The sequence below is a fragment of the Grus americana genome, chromosome 1, assembly GCF_028858705.1.
Source record: "Grus americana isolate bGruAme1 chromosome 1, bGruAme1.mat, whole genome shotgun sequence".
In the NCBI taxonomy this organism is placed as follows: domain Eukaryota; kingdom Metazoa; phylum Chordata; class Aves; order Gruiformes; family Gruidae; genus Grus; species Grus americana.
Window position 1 is genome coordinate 163,247,893 of NC_072852.1, and position 22,789 is coordinate 163,270,681.

Genomic DNA, 22,789 nt, shown 5'->3' on the forward strand with positions numbered 1-22,789 from the left:
TTCTCCTTCACCCTCCTTTTGTTGCAGTTTTGATGCAGGATGACACCTCCAAGCTAGATTAACCATTGTCCTCGTTAATGTTTGGTTCCACTTGCAGAGCCTCATATCTATTATGCAAAGGCACCTGGGCGGGTAGGGTAGTCACAGGGCAGATGTGCCTGCTGCATCCAGCAGGAGCTTGTTGCTATTCTCCCGTACCCCTTAAATCACTGTATTCAGACAGGCAGAGAGAGGGTAGGGAATCCTCCATGTCACATGCACTGTTTGCCTGTGGGGCCTGTCCCAGGGAAGGCAGGGTGTGATTCCAGTAGTCTATCTCTCTCTCACACTCCCTGATGCTCCTCAACCCACTCACCTCCTCCCAGAGCTCTGTCACTAAGTGGAGGAGTTCCTCTACCTGGGCACACCTCCCACAGGTGTGCTCACTGCTGCCATCCTGTGCTGGTGTAAGAGCAGAGCACAGCATGCAGCCTGGCACCTGGGTGGCAGCGTGTTCCCACCGGAGCTCTGCCTGGGAAGCTGCGTCAGTCGTGGTGGGTGCAGAGGTTAGAGTGGACGTGGCTTTCTGCCAGGTGGACACCATTGTTCCCTGGTCAAGCCGGCAGAACTACAGCACGCCCTTCCACACAGTCTGCCGCACCACGCCCTTGCTGACAGGCCACGTCCTGTTTGCCCACCCTGTTAGTGGCTCTCCTGATCGCTCATGCGCCTTAGGGCTTCTTTTATACGGGTGTGCGAGCTTGGCTGCCATTGCTCATGGCCCCCCTCAGGTCTCATCAGCCGCTCTGCCAGCAGCTCTCTGGTCTCCCCCTGAGGTTCCCCCATTTCGGGTGTGCACCACACTAGAGTGCTCCGCTGCGGATCCTGCCAGCACTGTAGCTGCTCGCCTCGGCTACTGAGTCAGGAGGTTCTGCTTAACAGCTAAGAACTGCTGTAAAATACGCTGAAGTTTCATATTCATTATTTATAGATAGCTCACTACAGAACGGTACCTTGGTCCTTTGGACAGAATTTACTGGCTAAAATCAAAACCCAGCCAGGTCTAATGAAGTAACATAGTTATTTGTTAATTTTTGAGAAAAATTGAGGAAATCAAGGATGAGTGGTTATTTATTGTTTTAGAGATATACTAGGCACCTTAATAACCAGTGAGATACAGAAAATGGAGTGGTCAATGCAGTAATGGTACTCACGGAAACAATTTTAGTGCCAGCCAAACTTTAGTGTTTTTATGAACACTGAATCTAAGAAGGCCACAAGTCTACTGCAATTTGGTAACAGATCTGAAGAAAAGGGTTTGCTTTGTTTGATAATTAACTGGGGTTCAGTGATCCACTTTAGCTGTGGGAAGCTGGCATGAAGTTGCACAGCAGAAATTTGATACCATGAGAGCACTGATGTTTTGAAAGACCAATGATGAGAGGAGGTTATGGCAGAATTTCAGCAGTCTAATTAGTTATGTTAGTAGTATATCCCAAAGAGCTTGTGTCAGATAAAGAATGGGTGTTCTTTTCAAATGGGTCATCTATTAATCACCGGAAAGAAGGAGCAAACAGCACATTAATTAAATTTGTAGATGGTTCCAAAATGGGAGGTGCTGCAACAACTTATATAGAGGTAAGACAAAAAGCCTGTAGTGATTGAAAATAAAAATTGCCAGTCAGTAGTTAAGTAGGTTCTATATAGAAAAATACAAGTGAATGCATTTAAGACAAATAAGAAAAAATTCAGCAGGAATATGTGGGGAAAAATGACCTGAGGATAATAAATGTAATGTGGATGTGTTACACAGTGTTGCAGCAAGGAAAAAAATCAGTTTCATTTCATAAGGCAAAGGACATTGTAAACCAGAAACCTCTTCTATGGCAACATGGTGCACTCACTGAATATTGTTTATAGGTCTGGACGCTTCTACACCAAAAAACCTGAACTGAAAGGAATTTACAAAAAAAGTAATAAAAAGTGACTATGAGAGAAAATCAAACTCATGAGAGAAAGTAAGAAGAATTATTGCTTACAGGAAAAGTTTGGATCAATGAAAATGAAGAAAAACTGTAACTTTCTCTAAAAACTTCATGGCATTAACATCAAGAAAGATGAGGTTATATCTAAGGGCCCGAGACAAAGCAGATCAAAAGCAGCCCTTGTTCTACTTGCGATTTTGTTGCTACCAAATCGTGTGACCTCATGAAAGTCAGATTACCTTTATGTGCCTCAATTTCTTAATCATCTTTATGGGTATATGAATATTCTAAGAATATTTTCTTAGTTCACAATGAAGTTTCAAGACTTTAATTAACTAATGTTGATTTAAATTATTAAAGAAAGTTAAGGGAAAATATAAATAGTAGAATGAAAATACATGGGGTGAAAACCAAAATATGTCTGAGACACTTTCACATACAGAAGAACTGTCAAGATCTGCTTGAAAGAATGAGTTAGCATCCTTGTGGTTCAGAGGTTTAGGGATATGTGATTTACAGTCTCATTTAACACCTATGATTTCCATCTCTGTCATTCTGGGACAACGATAATTTGCATATTCATCTCCCTGTGAATAATATGTGTGAAATCTTTCTATGTGGCTAGACAGAATTATGTATTTAGTTAAAATATGACAATGCAGGACAACTCTGCAAAATCTGACTACACATTTTCTTTTCAGCAAAGTGTCTTGAGTCAAATTTCAGAAATATTTGAAGCAGATGCATATTTGAAAACAAACCATGTCATCAGAAAATGAATATGCAATTCATAATTGTCTTTTTTGGTATTGAATGGGGTAGGGGATAGTATTTTTCAGACCATGGTAATTTATCTACTGAATTCTAATTTCTAAATCTGTTTTTAGTCTTTCTTCAAATCCTACCTAAGAAGAAATGTCAACATTAACAGAAAAGCCTGACAATCCATAAGCATGTTCTATGTTCAACAGTTAAAATACGATAGATAGATAGATAGATAGATAGATAGATAGATAGATAGATAGATTGACAACAGCATCAAAAAAAGTTCTGTTTATTAATTATCATTGCAACTAATCTCAGAATCATGCTTTCACAAGGAATGTGGCCTTAGAACTGCTCTAATCTCTAGGAATTTCTAAACCATTCCCCAAATTCCTTCCCAAATGGCACTGAACTCTTTGGAAACAGAATCAGATTATTTTCTTTCCTCTAGTCATATAAACTGGGATTTACTGGGATCATTACTGTAAACTTTGAGCTGCCCTGGTTCACTCAATAATTAAGTTAGCAAAAACAGAGAAATGAGACTTATTTGGAAGATAACTTCCCTCCAAGAAGGAACAGCATAGTAATGTATAGATGGTAAAGAATCAGGGATAGAAAAGTTGTCATCCACCTTTATTATTTAATGAACAAATAACAGTATCATCTTATTAGAAAATATGGGCTATTTCCATTGTAAAGCACAGTATGCCTAGGTAAAACCTAGATCTATTTCCTGAAGAGGCTTCAGGTCAATGCCCCAGCACTATATAAATGTGATACTCCATTAACTCACACATGTTTTGCAAACAGAAGCTGAGAAGAAACCTTTTAGCTGTTGCAGAACTTGCTGCACTTGTTTGTAGATGGTCTATTAGTGAATTTGATAGTGTGCTGTTTCACTGGGTAGTCTAATAAAGTCTTTTAAATAGACTAAGTGGTAAGGCATTGGTGCGAGCAGGGTCTGGCCCTTTTCTAGGAGTTTGAAATCTGCATTGATACTTTGATGTTTTTATGTCACAGATGAGCATAAGCAGACAGCCAAGCACTGTTATCAAGTTCCTCCTTCACAAAACCTCCACCTCCTAATTTTGTTACTCTCTTGACAGTATTTTGTTCTTATCTCCAAGAATTACTTGCCATACGACATGGCCAGACAACTGAATTTTCACCTCTCTCTCTCTCTCTCTTCCTGCCCTTTCTTTTATCTGAATAAACCACAACACATTTTTGATGATTTAACAAGCTAAACCAGTTTAGTTGGTTTAAAGCTGGCTGATGGTATGCATGACCATCACAGTAAGGTGACCTTGTGGTTAATCCTAAACTTCGACATCTAAAATTCTTGAATGATATGAGTTTAACTATAACCAGCCTAAACATGTTCATCATATTAATGAAGGAAATTTCAAGTGAGAAGGATATGTAAGGTCTGAGTAGGAAATCTCACAAGCAATATTATCACCTGAGTCTCAGTTTGAGACCTGCCAATAGAAAGTCCAGGGATACCTTCTTTTGCACACCCATAGTGCTTCATTAGGGATGCACAAATCATCCTCACAAATGGTCACTGTCTCTGTGCTTTTTCCCCCTGATGCTGTATTTTTTTTATTCCAGAGATTACATAAAAAGCTTCTCACATCACTGCTAGTCCTAACTTAAATACAGATTATAGCTTTCCTGGGTATGCTTAAAGTTGTAAAAATAAACAAATACAATATATGTTATCGATAAGGGCATTGCCAGTCTGTATAGTAACACATTGTCTAATTAGGGAACTTGTAAAAAGCAGCATTAGAGAAGCAAATTAAAGAGATTAAGACATTCAGAAATTTTAGTCAAAGCAGGAAACTGCTATTGTTTTTATGCTGTGCTAAGATTGTTTCCTTTCAAGCTGTGCATTTAAGGCCTAATTACAGATAGTCCTTACATTCTGAAGTCTCTTTGGAGTTGAAGAGGAAAAGCAGGTGCCAGGAGGAGGACAGATTTACATACTACATAATACTCACCAGCAACAAAAACTTCCTGCTGGTAAACAATCCTCAGGTAACAGCCACCTTCTCCTGCTTATACCTTTAGATGATTTACCAGATTCTGCAGCCTTTGACAAATAAATCCATCGACTGCAATGGCAATAAAGCCCTGCGGATTGCCCAGTGACACACCTTTGCTGTGGTGGCCTTCCTCAGCCCATCAGGTTTCAACACTTATCCATCCTTTCATGGGATTAAGGCCACCATAGAAGTATAGTCAGTTCTTATCTGTCCTTCTCTCACCTCTAATCTTCCTTTCCTCTTCTGCATCACTCTTCTTCCCTGGACATCTTTAGAAACAGATGAACAAAACCATTTCCTCCTAGGCACACCACTACAGCAGTGATAAACTTCTAGCAAGCAACCTACTGATGCGTAAGTAGAAAACCAGATCATGCTGGGGAAACACATCTCTCAGCATTGTAACTACAGAAATCACAAGCACAGCCCAGGTGAAGGTGAGGATAAGGAGTTTCAAACTGCTTTTAAAAAATGGTGGGCACGACATTGCTTTGGCTTGCTGCATTTTATTTTATGCATTAGCTGAAAATGCAATTGATCCCCATGCAAAGGCCTGGCATTAAGCTTGCGTATATTTAGGTCCAACACAGACTTATCCTTAGGCTGAGAACTGAACAGGGATTTTTCTAGTTTTATGTACTGTCATGGATTTCAGTGCATATGAAATCAAGCAGTTCAAAAAACCAGTCACATTAAGGAAGAGAATGTAGGAATGTAAGATGTCAGAAAATCCAAATAAATCCCTATGCTTTTAGGCTTCTCTGTGAACAGTTAAGCATGATATTATCCTGGCAAGAATAGTATTGTCTTTCTGGCTCTGTTGTTAGAAGTGGTCAATTATTACTTTGAACTAACACTAATATTTTTTCCTTTCCAAGAACTATGTAAAATCAGAGAAAAATAGAATTCAAGTACACTCAGACTCCTCAGATCAGCAGTATCTTCCTTCCACAAGGAGCACTATTAAAGGGCCTTTTGGAAACTTTTTCCTGTTTCTTTTTCACTTTCCAAAGCCTCTCCTATTTTCATGATATTTTGTTTTGGTATAAAAAGGAGTACTTATACAAGGGTATGCAGATTTAATAAGGCAGGTCCTGACCCAATGATCACATCTATACAGAGATTACATGACACTGAAACTCCTAAAAATACTAAAGATATGCCCATCGTGATTCAAGGAGTGTGATACTGTGACTATAAAATGCGAGGGGGAAGAAAAGTCTGTTGTAGGGTAATTTCCAGTATAAGAGCTGTATAAATTCTTAATTTAAATTTCCTTAATGGTCACTTGATATTTAACATCTCATTTTTATTTAACGGAGAAGCTGTTGTGTAGGGTTCCTTATCCTGCAAGGCATTTTATTTTATCCCTATCTTTAATTATGTCACCATACAACTTGCTTGAGAAGCTAGTCTCTGGCAGTGGACTGCTGAAAAAAATATAGCACACTAAAATAACTTCAGCTTGGACACAAGCTTCCACAGAATACAAAATGTGTGACTTAGACATGGATTGATTGATATTTAAATAGTACAACTGTGTATCTGCTAAATAATATCTTTAAGTCAATAGAATGAACAGAATGAAATTGAATCTTTACAATGTCTTAATAATTGGTATTGATAAAATTATGGTTATACCAATGCATTAGAAGAGTGGTTAAGTGCTTGCTTTTCAGTAGCAATCCATAGAATCATAGAATCATGGGTTGGAAGGGACCTCAAAGACCATCTAGTTCCAACACCCCTGCCATGGGCAGGGACACCCTCCACTAGACCACGTTGCCCAAAGCCCCATCCAACCTGGTCTTGAACACTTCCAGGGAGGGGGCATCCACAGCTTCTCTGGGCAACCTGTTCCAGTGCCTCACCACCCTCACAGTAAAGAATTTCTTTCTAAAATCTAATCTAAATCGACCCTCCTTCAGCTTAAATGCATTACCCCTTGTCCTGTCACTACACTCCCTGATAAACAGTCAACAGTTATTAATGACATTTCAAGAACAAATCCCAGGAAGCATCCTAGAGACAGCGATGTGTGATATTGTGTATTCCTCAGTCACCTATTTGGAAAACTGTTACTAGCATCACTCAACTCTCCATTTCTTCTCCTTTATCTCCAAACTGTTCTCATGCTGCTGTGATTTTTCAGACATGGCACTTCACGCTCCACATTGGTGCAGAAAAATGCCATGTGTGGTACAGAGTGCACGATACAACTCAGGATTAGTTAAGAAGGTTGTTTGATTTAGCAGCATCTTGCCTGAAATGTTGTCATTCCCATTGATCACATTGCTAGAAGAAGAGTCTAAAAAGTAAACTCCAAGAATGATTGGATTCTGAGTTAATGTGGCAAAACCGGACCAAGTAGGATGTGGTAATGTAATGAACCTCACTAAACATGGAATTTTCACTGGTTTGAGTTTCCAGCTAATTGAAACAAACAAAAATAATCTCCTCTTCTATTGATAGACAATTAGATGAGAATCATCAAGCCTGTATACTTTTACTTAGACTTAAAATCCAATGTGTGAATAAATAAATCACAACTTTCAGGAGCTGAATACCAACATTCTTACAAGTGCACAGTGGCCTTTTAAAATACCAGATCATGTATGTTTTGGTATCAAAATAGGAAGCTGAATCTCAAAGATAGACTACATATAGGAAAAAGATGGCTTCTGGGCATCACACTAAAAATGAGACTAATTTCATGGCTGTAGCTCTCCACTAGCTGTAGTTCTTGTCACTAGGCAGCAGATCCCAGCTAGCTGGGTTTGAGCAGAGCCCGAAAATGATCCTGAGATGTCTGAGACTCTGGGATCCACTCATCATAGCCTAGAAGCATATTCAGCTCATTGCCAGTACTGAAACTTCCTTAGGCACCAGAGAAGGTGAGACAGGTTCCCCCTGCAAGTTATTTAATGAGAGCTTAAATTAATGTTATTTACTTGTTGGAGTGCCAGGAAAGTTATGGAGATATATGCAAAAGTAGACACTGAAAAAACACTACTTTCCTGGGAGTGTTTGAGATTTGCTTGTAAAGCTGATCAAAGTGTTAACATCAGAAACTTGTAAAAATTAAAAATGCAGTGCTGATGCTTTTCATAAATTCATAGAATTTCACTGTGCCATAAAATATACTATTGCAAAAAAGTTTATAATAATTTTTCTCTTCATTTTTAAAAGCAAATGTCAGATTTTCCGGTTGAAAAAACCTTTAGTATGCATTTTGAAGTCCTTCAAAATACTTGAATTTACTGAAATTCAAAACTAAATCTTTATAGCATTTCATTGACATGAAATATATATTTCAACTTAAAATCTTGCTTCTTGCTTTGTGTGGTGATTGAAACAGAGTTTTCTTCAGGCAATTGCTTCCAGCTTTTGAAAATTAAACAACCCAAATGTAGTCATTATTTGTTTAGTCTTAATAGTTAACTGCTCTTAGAAAATAGTAACTTTCCTAGTCTGTATTCCTTCACATGCAAGCTTGTCATATTTTTCCCCTCCTGAGATCTTACATGCTCCAAAATTTAGTTCACATCAAGCAGAGATCACCTCGTCTTCCAGTAGTTACTCCGTGGTGCTACCAAACTTTGATTCAACTTTTATACAAGTATCTATAAATTGATGCCCGCCTTAAGCTGCACACCCCTGTGAAAATGCTTCAATATGAGAAGAAGGAAAAAGCAGACAGCAACAGAATTTATTTCCTCAGCGCAGTTTTAGTACCTGCATAGTCAAGTTACTCTTATTGGAATAAAAATTAAATCACATACGTTGTACCCGCTCACTAAAGTTAGTACTCAACAGCTACCTCCTGTTGCCTTTTTTTGGCCATGATCTTGCTGAGATTTCATTAACTGAAAATGTCCTACATTACTGAAATGAGCTGTTTTCACCTCCTTCCTGCTTCACATATGTCTAATGTTTTCACTACGAGTGTAGCTCTTCAAGAGCAAGGACAGCCTTTTAGCTGTGTGTTGATGAATTTTCTAACTAACTCAGACATAGCAAATGGCTTCTAGATGCTCCCATGATACCACAAAAAAATATCAATGCACAATAAATAAATTCACCTAAGAATGTTAAATTAATAACCTGCCATATATTAAAGAAGATATACTTCAGGCCTTAAGATCTGTTGTTCATTTTATTAAAATTCTTGGTATAGCTTCAAAGCACCCTTCAAGTAGCAATGGTGTCCACCATCTGTCTCTCCACTAATATGAAGACTGTCTTCCACAAAAGCTGCATCTAGTTGCCCATCTAAGACTGGCTCTGAAAGATATATACTGTCCTTTACATGATTATAGTCATAATAGATAGCTCACGGCACACCATTTTTGGTCCTACCTGTCTCTCTCTCCTCCTTTCCCAGCTTAATCTCCTGCTCTATGCATTGCCCTTACAATATCACTGCTGTTAATGATAGGTAACTGATCTGCACATTGCTGAAACATTCAGCTCACGTTTCAGTGAAACACCATTCTGAATGCATGAAGCACACAGGTTACAACTAGAAGAAAATGAAAGAGTTTATTTCTGATACAGCTTGTAAATGAATCTATACATACCCCAGAGTAAAGTGAGCATGTGATGTATATACAGTAAACACATTAAGCAGAAACATTTCAGCGTAACTTGGAAAAGATGGGAAAGTTGAAAATAAAGATCCCAATTTATGTAAATAACCCAAGAAGTGAAAGAGTGGGAACTGTATCAGCAATAATCAAAAAAAGAATCCATAAAAAAAATTATGGAGAATCAGTGAAATGTAGTATTCCAATATATTTAGGAAAATTGGAACATTTCAATAATTTAGGTGCCTCTATGTATCAAGCCATGTATTTTTTTTAAGCCCAAGACTTCAGAAATGATACCTGAATGTTCTTGCACAGTACCAACGATCAAGAAAAACTGCAGTATGGGCAATTTAGCAGATTTTATATCTTGTTGATCTGCAAGATCTGGAGCAGCAACTGCTCGTTACGGTGACGTCACACCTAACGACAGTTGCGCTGCAAGCACGGCGTTACGTTAACCAGCTTGCCCGCACGGCATTTGTCAGCCCTCCCCAGCACCGAGTGGGGCTGCCCACACAGAGACCGACTGCTGCCCCTCTCCACCAGCACCTACACAGACAAGCAGCTAGATTGCACTATGGCAGTGTAGGCAGCATATGTTTATTTTTCTCTCTCAGCTATGGGTATAGAATGAGACCTAATGTATAGCAAGCGGGGAAGACTTCAGAAGCAACACCGCTGTGCCACATCTTTCCTGTCTTCTTCCTGAAGGTCTGGTAGCTCTGTTTTATATATGGAATTTTCATAGTTACCATTAAGTATAGCACAAGTGGATCTTAATATGCCTGGTTTTAAACTATCTCTACAAGTATTCTTATGGCACATAGGCATGCACTTCCCTTTTCTCCCTAAAGGATCTATCTTACTGCTAAAAGTAACATTTCTGTGACACTCCTCCCAGAAAAAAGGGTCATTTCCTTATTTTTATGGTAAATCACAGAGCAGAGGTAAAAGGAAAAAAGGAAACTTTAATTTAAAATACACTCTAAAATGTCTTTTAGATAAGCAGAGATACAGGGACAGAGATTCGCTACATCATTTTTCAAATATTCCAGGATCCTTTTCATGACATACTATTTTAAGTTTGCTTTTAATTTCCCAGATGTTTGGACATACAGGCAAAAGAATTAAGAAAAGAAGGGCAGCAAAAAGACAACAGTGCCCAAGTATTAGAGTCAAGAGATTCATCTAAAAAAATAGTATTTCTGCATTTAATGAGGGTTGAAGACCACAAATGAGAAATAAGGCTACAGTTCCTATTATCCAGGGTGTTGACACCATGTATGAGTAACCTTGTTTTGTAGCTTGATTTTTATATACAGTCCCTATTTTTTATTCTTACGGCATGCTTTTGTCCTTGCTGTGTGTCAGGTGAGCACCTACCATCAGAGTAAGTATCACGTATGAGCAACAGAGCCTCTGACGGCTGATTGTCACAAGACTGATGTCTTGCATCAGTGTTATGGACTTGAGGCTGAGTCTTTTATTAATCCTATTCTCGTCCATACGCATATGAAACATCTTTAATTGCAGGATTTTAGTATTTGTAAATCAGTAATTTTACTTATGGGTTATTATTTTAAAGGCTTGGACGCTAAGTTCAGAAAACAAATTCCATCATAAAATATTAAAATCATACACTGTTCAGAGCTTCAGCAAAGATTAAATGTCATTTGAATTCAACAGGACAGTGGTTTTTTCAACCAGCATAAGATAAAGCTGACCACCATAGTGCCTACTTTTAATGTCTTTTAATAGTGCCTATTTTTAATGTCTTTTTCCCCAAAAAATACTACAGAAAAAAGCAGAGGATGACTTTTGTAAAAGAGGCAGATAAAGTATGAAGAGAGCCTCAAGAGTGTTTTGGATGTTTCACTCCTATATTATGTTCCTCAGGGTGGAATTTATCTGAACAAATGTGTAAGTTCACAGTATAGGCATCTCTGTCTGAACTAAATGCCCTCTCTAATCAATATAGAGAAATAAGCACTTCAGGGAGAGATTTTCCTGACCTATTTGAGGTGTAAACGTTAGACCTTGCACCTATAATTCCCTACTGACTACCGAGGGAACTTACAGGAGGAGGTCCCTACGCCGTGGACATCTAACAGTCAGCAAGGCAAATTCTGCTTTCTTTTTCACAGGAGAAACACTGGATCCCTGCCCTCTCAAAGCCTGTTTGAATTTGGCTGTACCTGGAGAACATGCTTTCTAACAAGATTCATTTGAGAGTGGATCATTTCCGCCTGTTCCAGCACAGGGTAGCAGCTTGTCCTTTGCTTTGCAGCTTCATAAACCTGCTGCAGCTGGTTAGAAGATTACGTGCCCCACTGACCAGCTGCACTTAGCAAATGGAGCTGCAGAAGAGCAGAGAGAAGAAGCCATCCAAATGCACGGAGTGCATTTCCAGCTGCAGGGAGCGTGCGGAGGACACCAGTTCCCACAGTGCTGCCTCTCAGTATGGGACTTGACCAGGTTACAGGAATTTGGACCCTTGGCTGGAAACTGTTCTTACTACTGGGACAATCCTTCCTTTCCAAGTTCTGCAGGCTTGCTACCTCACCTCTTTTTGGTTAATTTTTAAAAAAACAATTTATTTTGCCCTAATGCAATTTACAAATTTTGACATAATACGTGAAACTGATAAACACTAATCTCAGTACAAATCTTACAGGATTCGAATCTAAAATTTTTTGTAGGCAATAGAGATTCCTCCTAGACTATTATCAACTCTGACAGGATTTGGATCAGGTGTAGAATATTTTATTTTCAAATTAGTGTTTCCTATCAAATATAAGGTAAAGGATATTTTATCAAGGGTCTCTGTAAAGTTTAGAAACTCACGCCAGATGTCCAATGAAGGCTTGTAAGCGGTTACATACTACAAGCCAGCAGATGTTACCTTTTTTAAGGCTTCTAACAGCCCTATGGCCTGTATTTTGGCAAGTGCAGAAGTTATATAGTGTGTTAAAGCAGTAGATGAATTATACGGAAACTGTGGCCCTACTAGCGCTGTTACAGATGAACAGTTGTGGAGTTTTAAAAATCCACCTGTCCTGCAATGGATTTTGCATTTGATGGGAAACACATTGCAAAGCAGCACTGAAATCTTGTAACACAAAGAAAACAAAATAAAACCCCATCACCTTGCTCAGAACTAAACCCCAAAATATCTGGTGTCCCAGCTTTTGTATGGTGGAGCCTATGTTCTGTCACAGACATGGCAGCACTAGAATAATATGAGTAGTTGCATAAAGTACACAGGTTATGCTATGTCTATTTGACGTTCCCACACTCCTTAGAAGACTCCTGCCTCCCAAACAGGTCTGTGGAAAAGGCAGACCTTTCTGATTCCCTGCTTCCAACAAAAAAAAACCAAAACACAACAAACAACAACAACAAAACCACCAAAAATCTCCCTGTGAAAATCATGCCCTTTCACATTCGAAGTAAGCAAAGCATGAAAAAAAAAATCCTTCTGAAAGTCCATCCTTCACCCGCTGACCATGATAGCACCAGTGTGCAAGTGGGCTCCTGTCCTGTTGCGCTCCCCGTCCTCTGCAGAAGTCCACGGAGGTCAGCGCAACTCCAGGCATGACCTGGGGCTCGGGCTGGGCTGGCAGGCTGGGCAGCAAGGAGGGGAGGAAGGGAGAGCAGGGGGCAGAAGACTTGCATTGCCCACACGACTGAGCCTCAGTGTATTCTGATTTCCAGCATCCCCCTTATTTTACTTTCCATGGTTTTTTTTGCCAAGTTTAATGAGGTAGTTATACCTGGCTACAAGAGTTCATCCCATCGAAGAGTTCTTTCTTTTTTGGAAAGCAGCTTCACAAAACACGTTTTTGTCAGCTCTAATATCAAGAAAAGATTCATAAACATTATTTTTCTCCAAGTTCTTTCATAAATTGTGCAAGAAAAGAAAAGGGAATACAAGGTTTCTGGGATGTTAACTATTCTTGCAGGTATTGTTTTGGGGGATTATCTTTGAAACTTTCTTTCCTGCCCTGTAATTTACACGGCTACTGCTGGTAATGACTGTAAGAAATATAAGCAGCACTAATGGGTATGGATCACAGTTCTCCTAGACTGTAAAAAAGAGGAGTATGGGGAATGATGACCCTGTAAGACAGATCAATGCAGCTGCAGATTGGTTCTTATGCTATTCAGGTTATTTTCCTTAAATGGCATCATGCCTCACACATTCTGCTGAAGGCCATCTATATCCATTCAAGTTCATGACAGCTATTCTTAGACATTCTTTCATTTTTAATACCATTACCAAGACTAATACTGTACTTTTTTTTAATGAGAATGAGGAGACAGTGTCTCTTTTATCAAGTTCAGATCTATTTAGCTTAAATCAAAATTATTTGCTATGATTTTCCTGTAGTTACTCAAAGGATTAGTGAGAAAATGTCACTGAACAGCTACTTGTCTCCTCATTAACATTCATGACAAAACCTTCCGGTAGGGCTGGTTTCGGCTGCTGATGGAGCAATACTTAAAAGAAATTGGCTTGTCTGTGAAACAGCTGCTCAGCAATGCCACTATGCAAGGGAATAGGTGATAATAAGATGATACTATTACAGCTATGCTGGGAGCATAATATATTTTAAGCTTCTTTGAGGTATGCAGTGGGGGTCCAAGAATTGGAGCTCAATTGCTTGTCTATTGCGAGGAACAAGAAACACCTGATCATTACATGTCTGCTTATTTGGATTAGTGCTACCCAAAGCCTTGAAGAAAAAGAAAAATCCGTATCTGCTGGAACTCTTCACTTCCTGTGTGTTTCCTGTCTGCTGGAAGGGGTTTTTGTTCCTTTTCCTAGTTTTTGGAAAGGTTTGCGTGTCCCATCTCTGAAACAGATACGGCATTCTTTGCTAGGAATGTTGAGCACCTACTGTTTCAAAGGAATTTTTCTCATTCCAAGGCTTGCTTTCTTAGGCAAGATTCTCAGGAGAAGATTCCCTGGATCCCCATGCACCCATTAGTGAAATAGCAGATACTGATTTTTTTTTAAAAGAGCGTCCAGTATGGCAATGCAATGACAAGTATACAGATGTGGGCAATACAGATATAAACATCGGCATATAAGGCTCAGCCAAGAAACAATTGGCAGTTGTTATTACATTGTGTAGTGACTCATGCTAATTCACACCGATTGTCCAGAATATGGAAACCAAATGAAAAATACTGTTGTCAACCTTTGGCTCTGAGACATCATTGAACCTCACATTGCACAAGGAATAAAACACTTAGGAAAAAATGAATTTAGAATAATGGAGTGGGTAAAAGTCCCAACACAGTGACAAATCCTTAGAAATGTGGGGGACGAATGAGTAGGAAATGAGTAAGATGATTGTACAGGGCTTTAGGATGCATGGAGTGATTTCCAGTTAAAAGACAGACATTTCTTCTGATCATAGCTGGTTCTAAAATACTTAATAGTTTCTAAAGTTCTCTGTTATGAATTTTATATTTAGCTTCTTCTGCTTATAGTTTTTACAGAAATTAGTTCTTGTAGATTTGGAAAGTACTGCATGTCAGGTAAAACGAAATATGAAACTGACATAGCAATGATGTAGGAACATTGCCAGCAGGCTGAGGGAGGTGACCTTTCCTCTCAGCTCAGCACTGGTAAGGCCACATTTGGAGTGCAGGGTCCAGGTCTGGGCTCCCCAGTACAAGAGAGATACGGACATACTGGTGCAAGTCCAGCAAAGGGCAGTAAGATGATGAAGGGACTGGACCATCTCTCAAATGAACAGAACCTGAGAGAGCTGGGACTGTGCAGCCTGGAGAAAAGAAGTCCCAGAGGGATCTCCTCAATGTGTATAAATGTCAGGTGGGGAGCTAAAGAAGACAGAGCCAGACTCTTCACAACAGAGCTCAGTGACAGGACAAGAAGCAATAGGCTCAAATTAAAAAATAGAAAATTCCATCTAAACACAAACCCCCTGGTTTTTTACTGGGAGGATGGTCAAACACTGGCACAAGTTGCCTAAAGAGGCTGTGCATGGTCCTGGGCAACCTGCGGTAGCTGACCCAGCTTTGAGCAGGGGGTGTTGACTAGGCCATCTCCAGAGATGCCTTCACATCTCAGCCATGCTCTGATTCTGTGATTCTGTGTAAGAACGTGTGTCTCACCAGAGGCTAAAGAGACAATGTTTAAGTTAGAGTATATCGAGTTTCCTTGTAGATTAGATCATGAATAGGTATCTGGGGCAAAATCCTGAAAAGGAAAACAGACCTCAAATTATCTCTCAAAATGGAAATCAGAAAATCATTCCATCTATGCTTAAGTGTACGGATGTGGGACAGAAAGCAAATAAGGTAGGAAAGGCAAGGCATATGAAGGTCAGATCATAATTCAACAAAGAGTTCACATACCCCTAGAAAGTCTTACGTTGCAAAGATTAGCGTTAGCCTAAGATACGCCTGGTACAGCAGAAAAAAAAATAATTGCAAGAATCTACAAGATCTTCCACGTCCTTTTAAGAGTTTGCAAAATTATGTAAATGTATGCATGAACAAAGAGGCTGGCAGCAACACTAGTTTAAATTATCTTCTCACAGAAGCAATGTTAATATACTCTCTATCTCAACATTACTTAAGTGTTCATATATTCTGTTATTGCTTAGATATGCTGCACTTGATAAACACAACTCCTGTACACAACTTCCATAAAATCATCACAATTGGCTGTATTTGTTTTGTTATTTGTGGTGTACTAGCATCAAATGGCAGAATCATGTATCAGAACTCCCTTGTGCAATCAAAGTACCAAATTAAAACAAAAAAAAGAAGATTCTTGAAGAGTTAAAACATTGACGTTGTCTAACAATCCAATATTTGCTTTACACCGAAAAGCAACATCCTATTTTAAACTCCAACAAATCTAGCTGGTTTTATACTGAAAGACAGCCTATTAGGTGAATATATTTTTCCATTAATGTATTTGCCCTTCTAGAAAGACTAAGCAGTTTTTCCACATAAGTGAACTTTTGAATAGTTTTAGAATAGCATTAACATCGTGAAAGTATACATGAAGTTCAATTGCTCTTTGATAAGACTTCACATTGCAAATTCCCTTTAAAACATCAATGAAAAGCTAGAAGAAACCACTTAGTCTTTTAATCCAACTTCCTGCGGAGCAGATCCGTAAGAATCCCAGAATGCAATACTTACAACAGGTCAGTAACTTTCAGCTATATACCTTACCATCAGTATTAAGATAGAGAATTTCAGGTTACTGAAAAAGCCATAATGTGCTTAAGTTTATGCAATATAAAAAGACCTCAAGCTGCCAGAGAATGAGTAAGGTACTATCTGAGCTCTGTGGTCAATGAGCCCAACGTTTTCAGTAAACCGCACTGCTCACTGAACACCAGCCATCACCTTGGCTTCCTTCTAGAAAAAGAGAAAAGCCCTCTACGTGCCATAGATGGTTTTGAAATGTCTGTTCTGCTTGCATACTCATCTTGTAATACTGCACACGATGTCTGGATCTTTTTGTAGGTCCTTCGAAGCCAAGTAAAATTTTGAAAATCCACTACACAAAAAGTTCGAACTTCACATTAAAGAGGGAAGCAATCACAATGCAGAGCGCTGCACAGTCATCCACACCACAGTCCTTCCAAGGACTAAGGACACTTTCTAAATTACATTAGCATCTGATCTGCTGCTGGGGACTTTTCTTCAGCTCATCCTCATATTATACATTTCCCATTCCCTCCTTTTATAATTCATCTTCTCTTCTGTGTCTTATTGAGAGAATCAATATTAGAAAAAAAAATCTTTAATTGGATAAAGAGAATGATACAGAATTACCCTAAAGAGTTAGAGACATCTTCACTTTTTTTCTGAATGCGACCTCAGAGTTTCCAAGTATGCTTCCCCCTTCAGGGATAACCTTTCCACCATTCTCCTACACATGCCCTGTTACCTGGGGCTAACCAGCTTTACTGCACCCATTTGTAGGCTTTCTACCTACATGCAAAGATGCAGCTCTGCAATCCCCTTTGCAATGCCAATTTACACCTCTTAGTGTCAGACCCTTTGCAATTTACACAAATGCAGAGATGCTCAGGGGGACACTTTCAACATAAATACAGATTTCATCTTTAGATAAAGCCACGACTGAATATTCTGAAGCTCTTTCACTCTTTGCTAATCTACTGTTTATGAGAAAAGCTCAATACAGTGTGACTTGTAAATATGGACACAACCATAAAAGCTGCTTAATGCAGACAAGCATTTAGCAAACTGTGACACCAAACCCTTGATCATACAAAGACCTTACAAAGGCGAAGGACCAGAAGAGATTGGAGTACTGATTAGAAACAAGTAAAAACCCCAAACTGTCCTTGTCAGTTCTTTCTAGGTATAAAAGATGTGTTCAATACTGCTTAAGTGGTTTGCATGACAATCCCTCTCAAACAAAACTGAGGTCTTAGTGTTTGGAAGCCAGAAGCCCTCTAAGAGACTCTGCACATCACAAGAAAATCATGCAGGAAAAAAGATACAGCCTTAAGGCTACAAAAAGGCAGACTACAAAAAACCTGCTTTGCAATAACAAAAATCATGGGAGATCTACAGTTCATCTTGCAACAGTGAATATAATTGCAAACCTAAATTTTGCATTTGAAACCAAGAGACAAAAATTATAAACCTCTCTATGCATATCTAATCTCTTTTTTCAACATTAGCCAAGCCTGCAGGCGCTTAACAGTCTGATTCTTGATGTCATTGTAATTAAAGGCAATACTCACAAGGCTGATAAGCATACCAGCTGTAAGTTAACCCTTATCTTAGCCAAACTGACAACTGCAAATGTGATATCTAATTGTAAAGAAAAGAACTTTGGAATTTATTATGGATAACTGACTTTTAAATCCCATAACCTTGAAAATAAGTAAATTATATCCAGCCTACCGTCAAACTTCTTGTGCCGGGATACAAAAGTGGTGCGTACAAAGTGACTTGTCTCCTCCACTAAGTTTTCAAACTCCAGTTTGCTCTGTTGGCTTAACTTGTCCTCCATTTCTGAGGTGCAACATGTATATTCCTGAGGGCAGATTCTCAAATGTTCCCCTGGAATCACAAGAAAAAAAGGCTTTAGAAATATTTGAATACAGATAGAAATGTCTCAGAATCAAATATACATGACATCTCTTCAGTTAAGGAAGGTGGGCTATCCAAAGAGTTCTTTAAAGCTTGACCACTTGATTTGGAACACTTTGAATCTGTATCAACAACTTTGCCATAGTTGGGCATTCCTCACATAGGAGGGGAGACACACTGTGCAGAGTTGTTTTGGTACTTCAAAAGGTAGAAGAACTGTGTCATACCAAAAATGATTCCTCACACTGAAGAAGCCTTCCTCATAAGCAGACATATACTTATAAATTCAAACACAATTGCTTGCTTTTTGTTTGTATTCAGAATGCCTGGAGAAATACCTAGTGAGATGACCTGTTACAAGCCATCAGAGCTGTCTTGCTGTCAAAACTTAAAACCCAGAAATTATGTATTTCTGTAGATAAGTCCCACTTGCCCAAATGCACCAAAACATTCTCCCCTTCTACCCTTCCTTCCCTTCTGCTTGAGTAAGTGTATTTTAATGACTGTGTTTGGGTGCCACATGTTTTCTTGGGCAGCATTTCTTGTCAGACTGAGCAAGTGCTCTGCTGAATAGGAGAAAGCAATGAAGAGTTTAATTAATGCTTATGTTATACGGAAATGCAATGTAAAAGGTAATGAAAGCCTCTTATTTAATTCAATAGATTTATCTCTTGAAGCACTGTGCCAGTTCTTCTGACAATATTGCTTTCTTCGGTACAATTTGCAAGTGGAAACCAATTCTTTAGCTCATGAAATTAAAATGGTCTGTTATTACATGAAATGTGAATTTCCAATTGACACTGTACTATGGGTGTCAGAAACATTTAGCTTAGTTTGTACAAAGGCAGGAAATTCTACCATTCCCTCTTGAGAAATAAAAAGAATGATCTGCCTCTATGATTAAAGTTACTTGTAAGGCAATGAAAACATTTAGCTTTCTGTACACCGAATCCTGATTAAAAATCCCTCTGCAAATCTCTTAAAGGTGCAAATAAAATGATATACAAAGCCCAAGGGTTAAATAAATACTGGGGACCTGATTCTCATTTATATTGAGGCTCCATTCTACCACTGCTGAGCTGTAAAGACGATTTAAATGCAATTTATACCTACTTTAAGGCTACTTTTCACCATTCTTATTATGTAGTGAGGAGAATCAGGCCCTAAGGTTTATGCTTCCCAGGGGTATAATACATTTAGCTGCTGCATCATTTTGAAAACAGCATCAAAAAGAGGTTCGCACATGCTTAGAATAAACATTATCTTGAGTTTGCCCTCACCTTATTCCAATTTTTGCTTCAGTTTTTGAATGAAGTCTTTTAATTTGACATTTAGTCATTCCTCAACCCTGACCCAACACCCCTGTCTTAATTTGCTTTTTCTGCAAGAGTTCATAATATATGAACCATAATGTCATGAGATTTCTTTTAGCAGTCTCAAGACTTTTTAAAAGCTCAGAGCTATATATCTTCAGGAAGGATCATTTCATTATTATCAGTTACTGTTCAGCAGTACTACCTACAAGTCCCAGTCATGTTGAAAAGCACCACGATATAAAACATTGTATAAACCTGGAAAAAGAGATACCCCATGACCATCAAAATATCGTAAGGATTGTTTCCCATGTCTACTACACCCTCTGAACACAATAAATTAATTCCTCTCCATTCGCAAAATCACGCATCTAAGCCATAAACAACACATACAGGGACTGGTGAGCCAGCTGCTGTCAAACATAAATGGTAGTGGCAAAATAATGGCTGCCTTACCCTCTGCATCGCTGTCACATTAAACTGAAACTATTCAACACTAATGTGTGACTGCGGAGGTACCATAATAAGACACAATAAGAATTATTTTACTAACAGTAATGATGTCCTGAGTTTTTAGTAGATGTCAAAAAGACAAGGAAAGCTGAAATATTGTGTCATTAGAAACAGTGACGTGTTTCTAAAAAAACCCTCAACCCTCATCCATAACATCTGTAACCCCCATCCTCGATAAACCCAGGGGTTTTGCTCATTGGAAAGCACCGGGTAGACCTACTGTCCCCGTTCCAGCCACAGTGGTAGTTTATGCTTTCTGTAATGATAATGTCCTCTAGTGCTGTTGCAGTCAAGAATTTTTATAAAATTGAGTTTTCTTTCCTCTGTTCATTTCAAGTTTGGTTTTTGTTGTGGTTTTTTTTTTGGTTCTTTGGTTTCTTTGTTTGTTTGTTTGTTTGTTTTTTTCTATCTGGCTCTGTGTGTTTTTTGGAATTGCCAGACTATCAACTGAACTAATGCTAATCATGAAGACACTGTGCTTAGTGAGTAACAGCCATGGGTCTAGAATTTTAAGACATTATGCTATGATGAGTATTATGACAAATTAAAGCATATTGAACTCAGTATAGCAGTCATTTTTGTAGCAATATTAATTTTTCTCTTGCTTATTTATTTACGGTCTTTCTTTCTCCTTGCTGCAGAAATGACTTCCCACCTTGGCTACTACAAACTCATTCAGATTCCTACTGCACTTATTTCTTATACATGTACTTTCATTAAGTTTCTTCTTTCTAATTCACTGGAACTTCATTCATTTATGAGGCTCTTTGTTGAAATATGAAACTCACATTTATCAGAAATGCTCACAACTTCTACACCACCTCATTGCTTTCCTCTCCTATCAATGTATCTTCGTAAATCATACTAACCACCCACCTTCATCACAAAAAACTTTGCTAAACTGTAATCAGCTTTTTAAAAACATTTCTAGTTCTTCTCTCCTCTCCTGTCATATACTTCCTGCATTTTGGTAGAAAGAAATAATAATGTAAATATTGTGCTACTCTTCGTATTCTGCTTCCAGATTTTTTTCCTCCTCCTCTTTCCTGCACTGGAGGCTCAGATCAGATTATAGACAAAGCAAAAGCATTTCCCATTCCTCCGTGCCAACGTAGTGTTTGTAGGCCTAAGAGGGTCATGTATACTTTGCAAAGATGAAGTCTTTAGAAATTGTGGCTCATAAGCTCTACCATGTTTGTACTGACCATGACTTGCTGCAGCCTGCAAAGGCTCACAACTTGGACAAAAACTTGGGCCCTTTCCTGGGAATGGTGAATGGAAACTTTCTGACAGTCATTTCTGTATGCTTAATCTTAATTTGCTTTTTAAAAGCAGCAACTACCATTTCATGTTTGTTCTTATTAAATCTCATGTCAGAATTGCCAGGTCATTAGTTCACTCCTTGGACAAAAAAAGGCGGACATGATTTTCTCAAAATAAAAGTAGGTTTTTGGGTTTTGGTTGTTTGGTTGGTTTTGGTTTTGGTGTTTGTTTTGTGTTTGGGTTTTTTTTTAATTAAGGGGTGTGTGCTTTATTTTGGATTTTTTTTGCTTCTCTTGTGCAGATCTGTGGTATAACAGACTGCTTGAATTGGAAATAAGTCTGCAGGCTATATTTGATTGTGCTTCCTCTATTTCCCTGAACAGGATCATTTACCATTTGCATTTTGTAATATATTGTTCTATTATTCTAAAAGGAGTTTAATCACTGATTTGTGTATTTACACACCTTAAGTATTTTGCAGGCTGAAAATGTGCTCACAGCTAATGTACCAATTCTTGCCCTGGGAAACTCCATATGGTCTACATTCTTATGCTAATTTTAGCAAAGATTTTTATGCCACAAGTGGCATTGGATATAACCAACTAGTTTTTCCTTGTTGCAAATGGTGTCTCCCCAGACAAGTTTGACAGAATGTAGTTACGCTGCACCAGCATTTTGCCAGACTAAACAAGTATTAACTCAGCAGTTCCCAGCGACCTACCACAACTCTTCTAACCACCGCTTCCAGCTGAAGATGCTGACCTACATATCTCTCCTCATGTGGCTTATGTTATATAAATCAAATCAATTGCCTACTACAAATTCAGCTACCAGTATTCAATTTCAGTTTTATTACAGCTGTAATCTCACACCTGCCTTCACATGATCCAAATTGGCAAGTTTTGCAGTTGAATTTGGCAATCCTGCTAGCATGTTGCTTTGAAATGTGATAAAACGATTTATAAAGCACTTGTTTTATATTCAGATATATTGCAGTTTGGTGTCCCCATAACATGCTGCAAACCTCACAAGAGTCTTTAAAAAAATTGCAACTTACAACTCTCAAGCTGAATAAATGCTTCTACTGTGTATCAAAATGCCAGAACTGATTTGAGCATGGTAACTACTTGCAGAAGATACAATCTGAAGGAGCAGTAAACCCTATGGAATATAACATTACCCTTAAAAATTTCACTGCCAGATTT

The 22,789-nt window shown here is 38.6% G+C and overlaps 1 protein-coding gene across 2 annotated transcripts in view; it reads right to left on the reverse strand.

Annotated features, from left to right (window-relative positions):
• Positions 1-22,789, reverse strand: part of GPC6 (glypican 6) — a 796,186-nt gene that overhangs the window by 541,206 nt on the left and 232,191 nt on the right. For both annotated transcript variants that reach the window (XM_054813009.1, XM_054813008.1), the window contains exon 2: positions 18,307-18,465. In XM_054813009.1, coding sequence (XP_054668984.1) covers positions 18,307-18,465 — 159 coding nt within the window. The remainder of the gene's footprint in view (positions 1-18,306; positions 18,466-22,789) is intronic.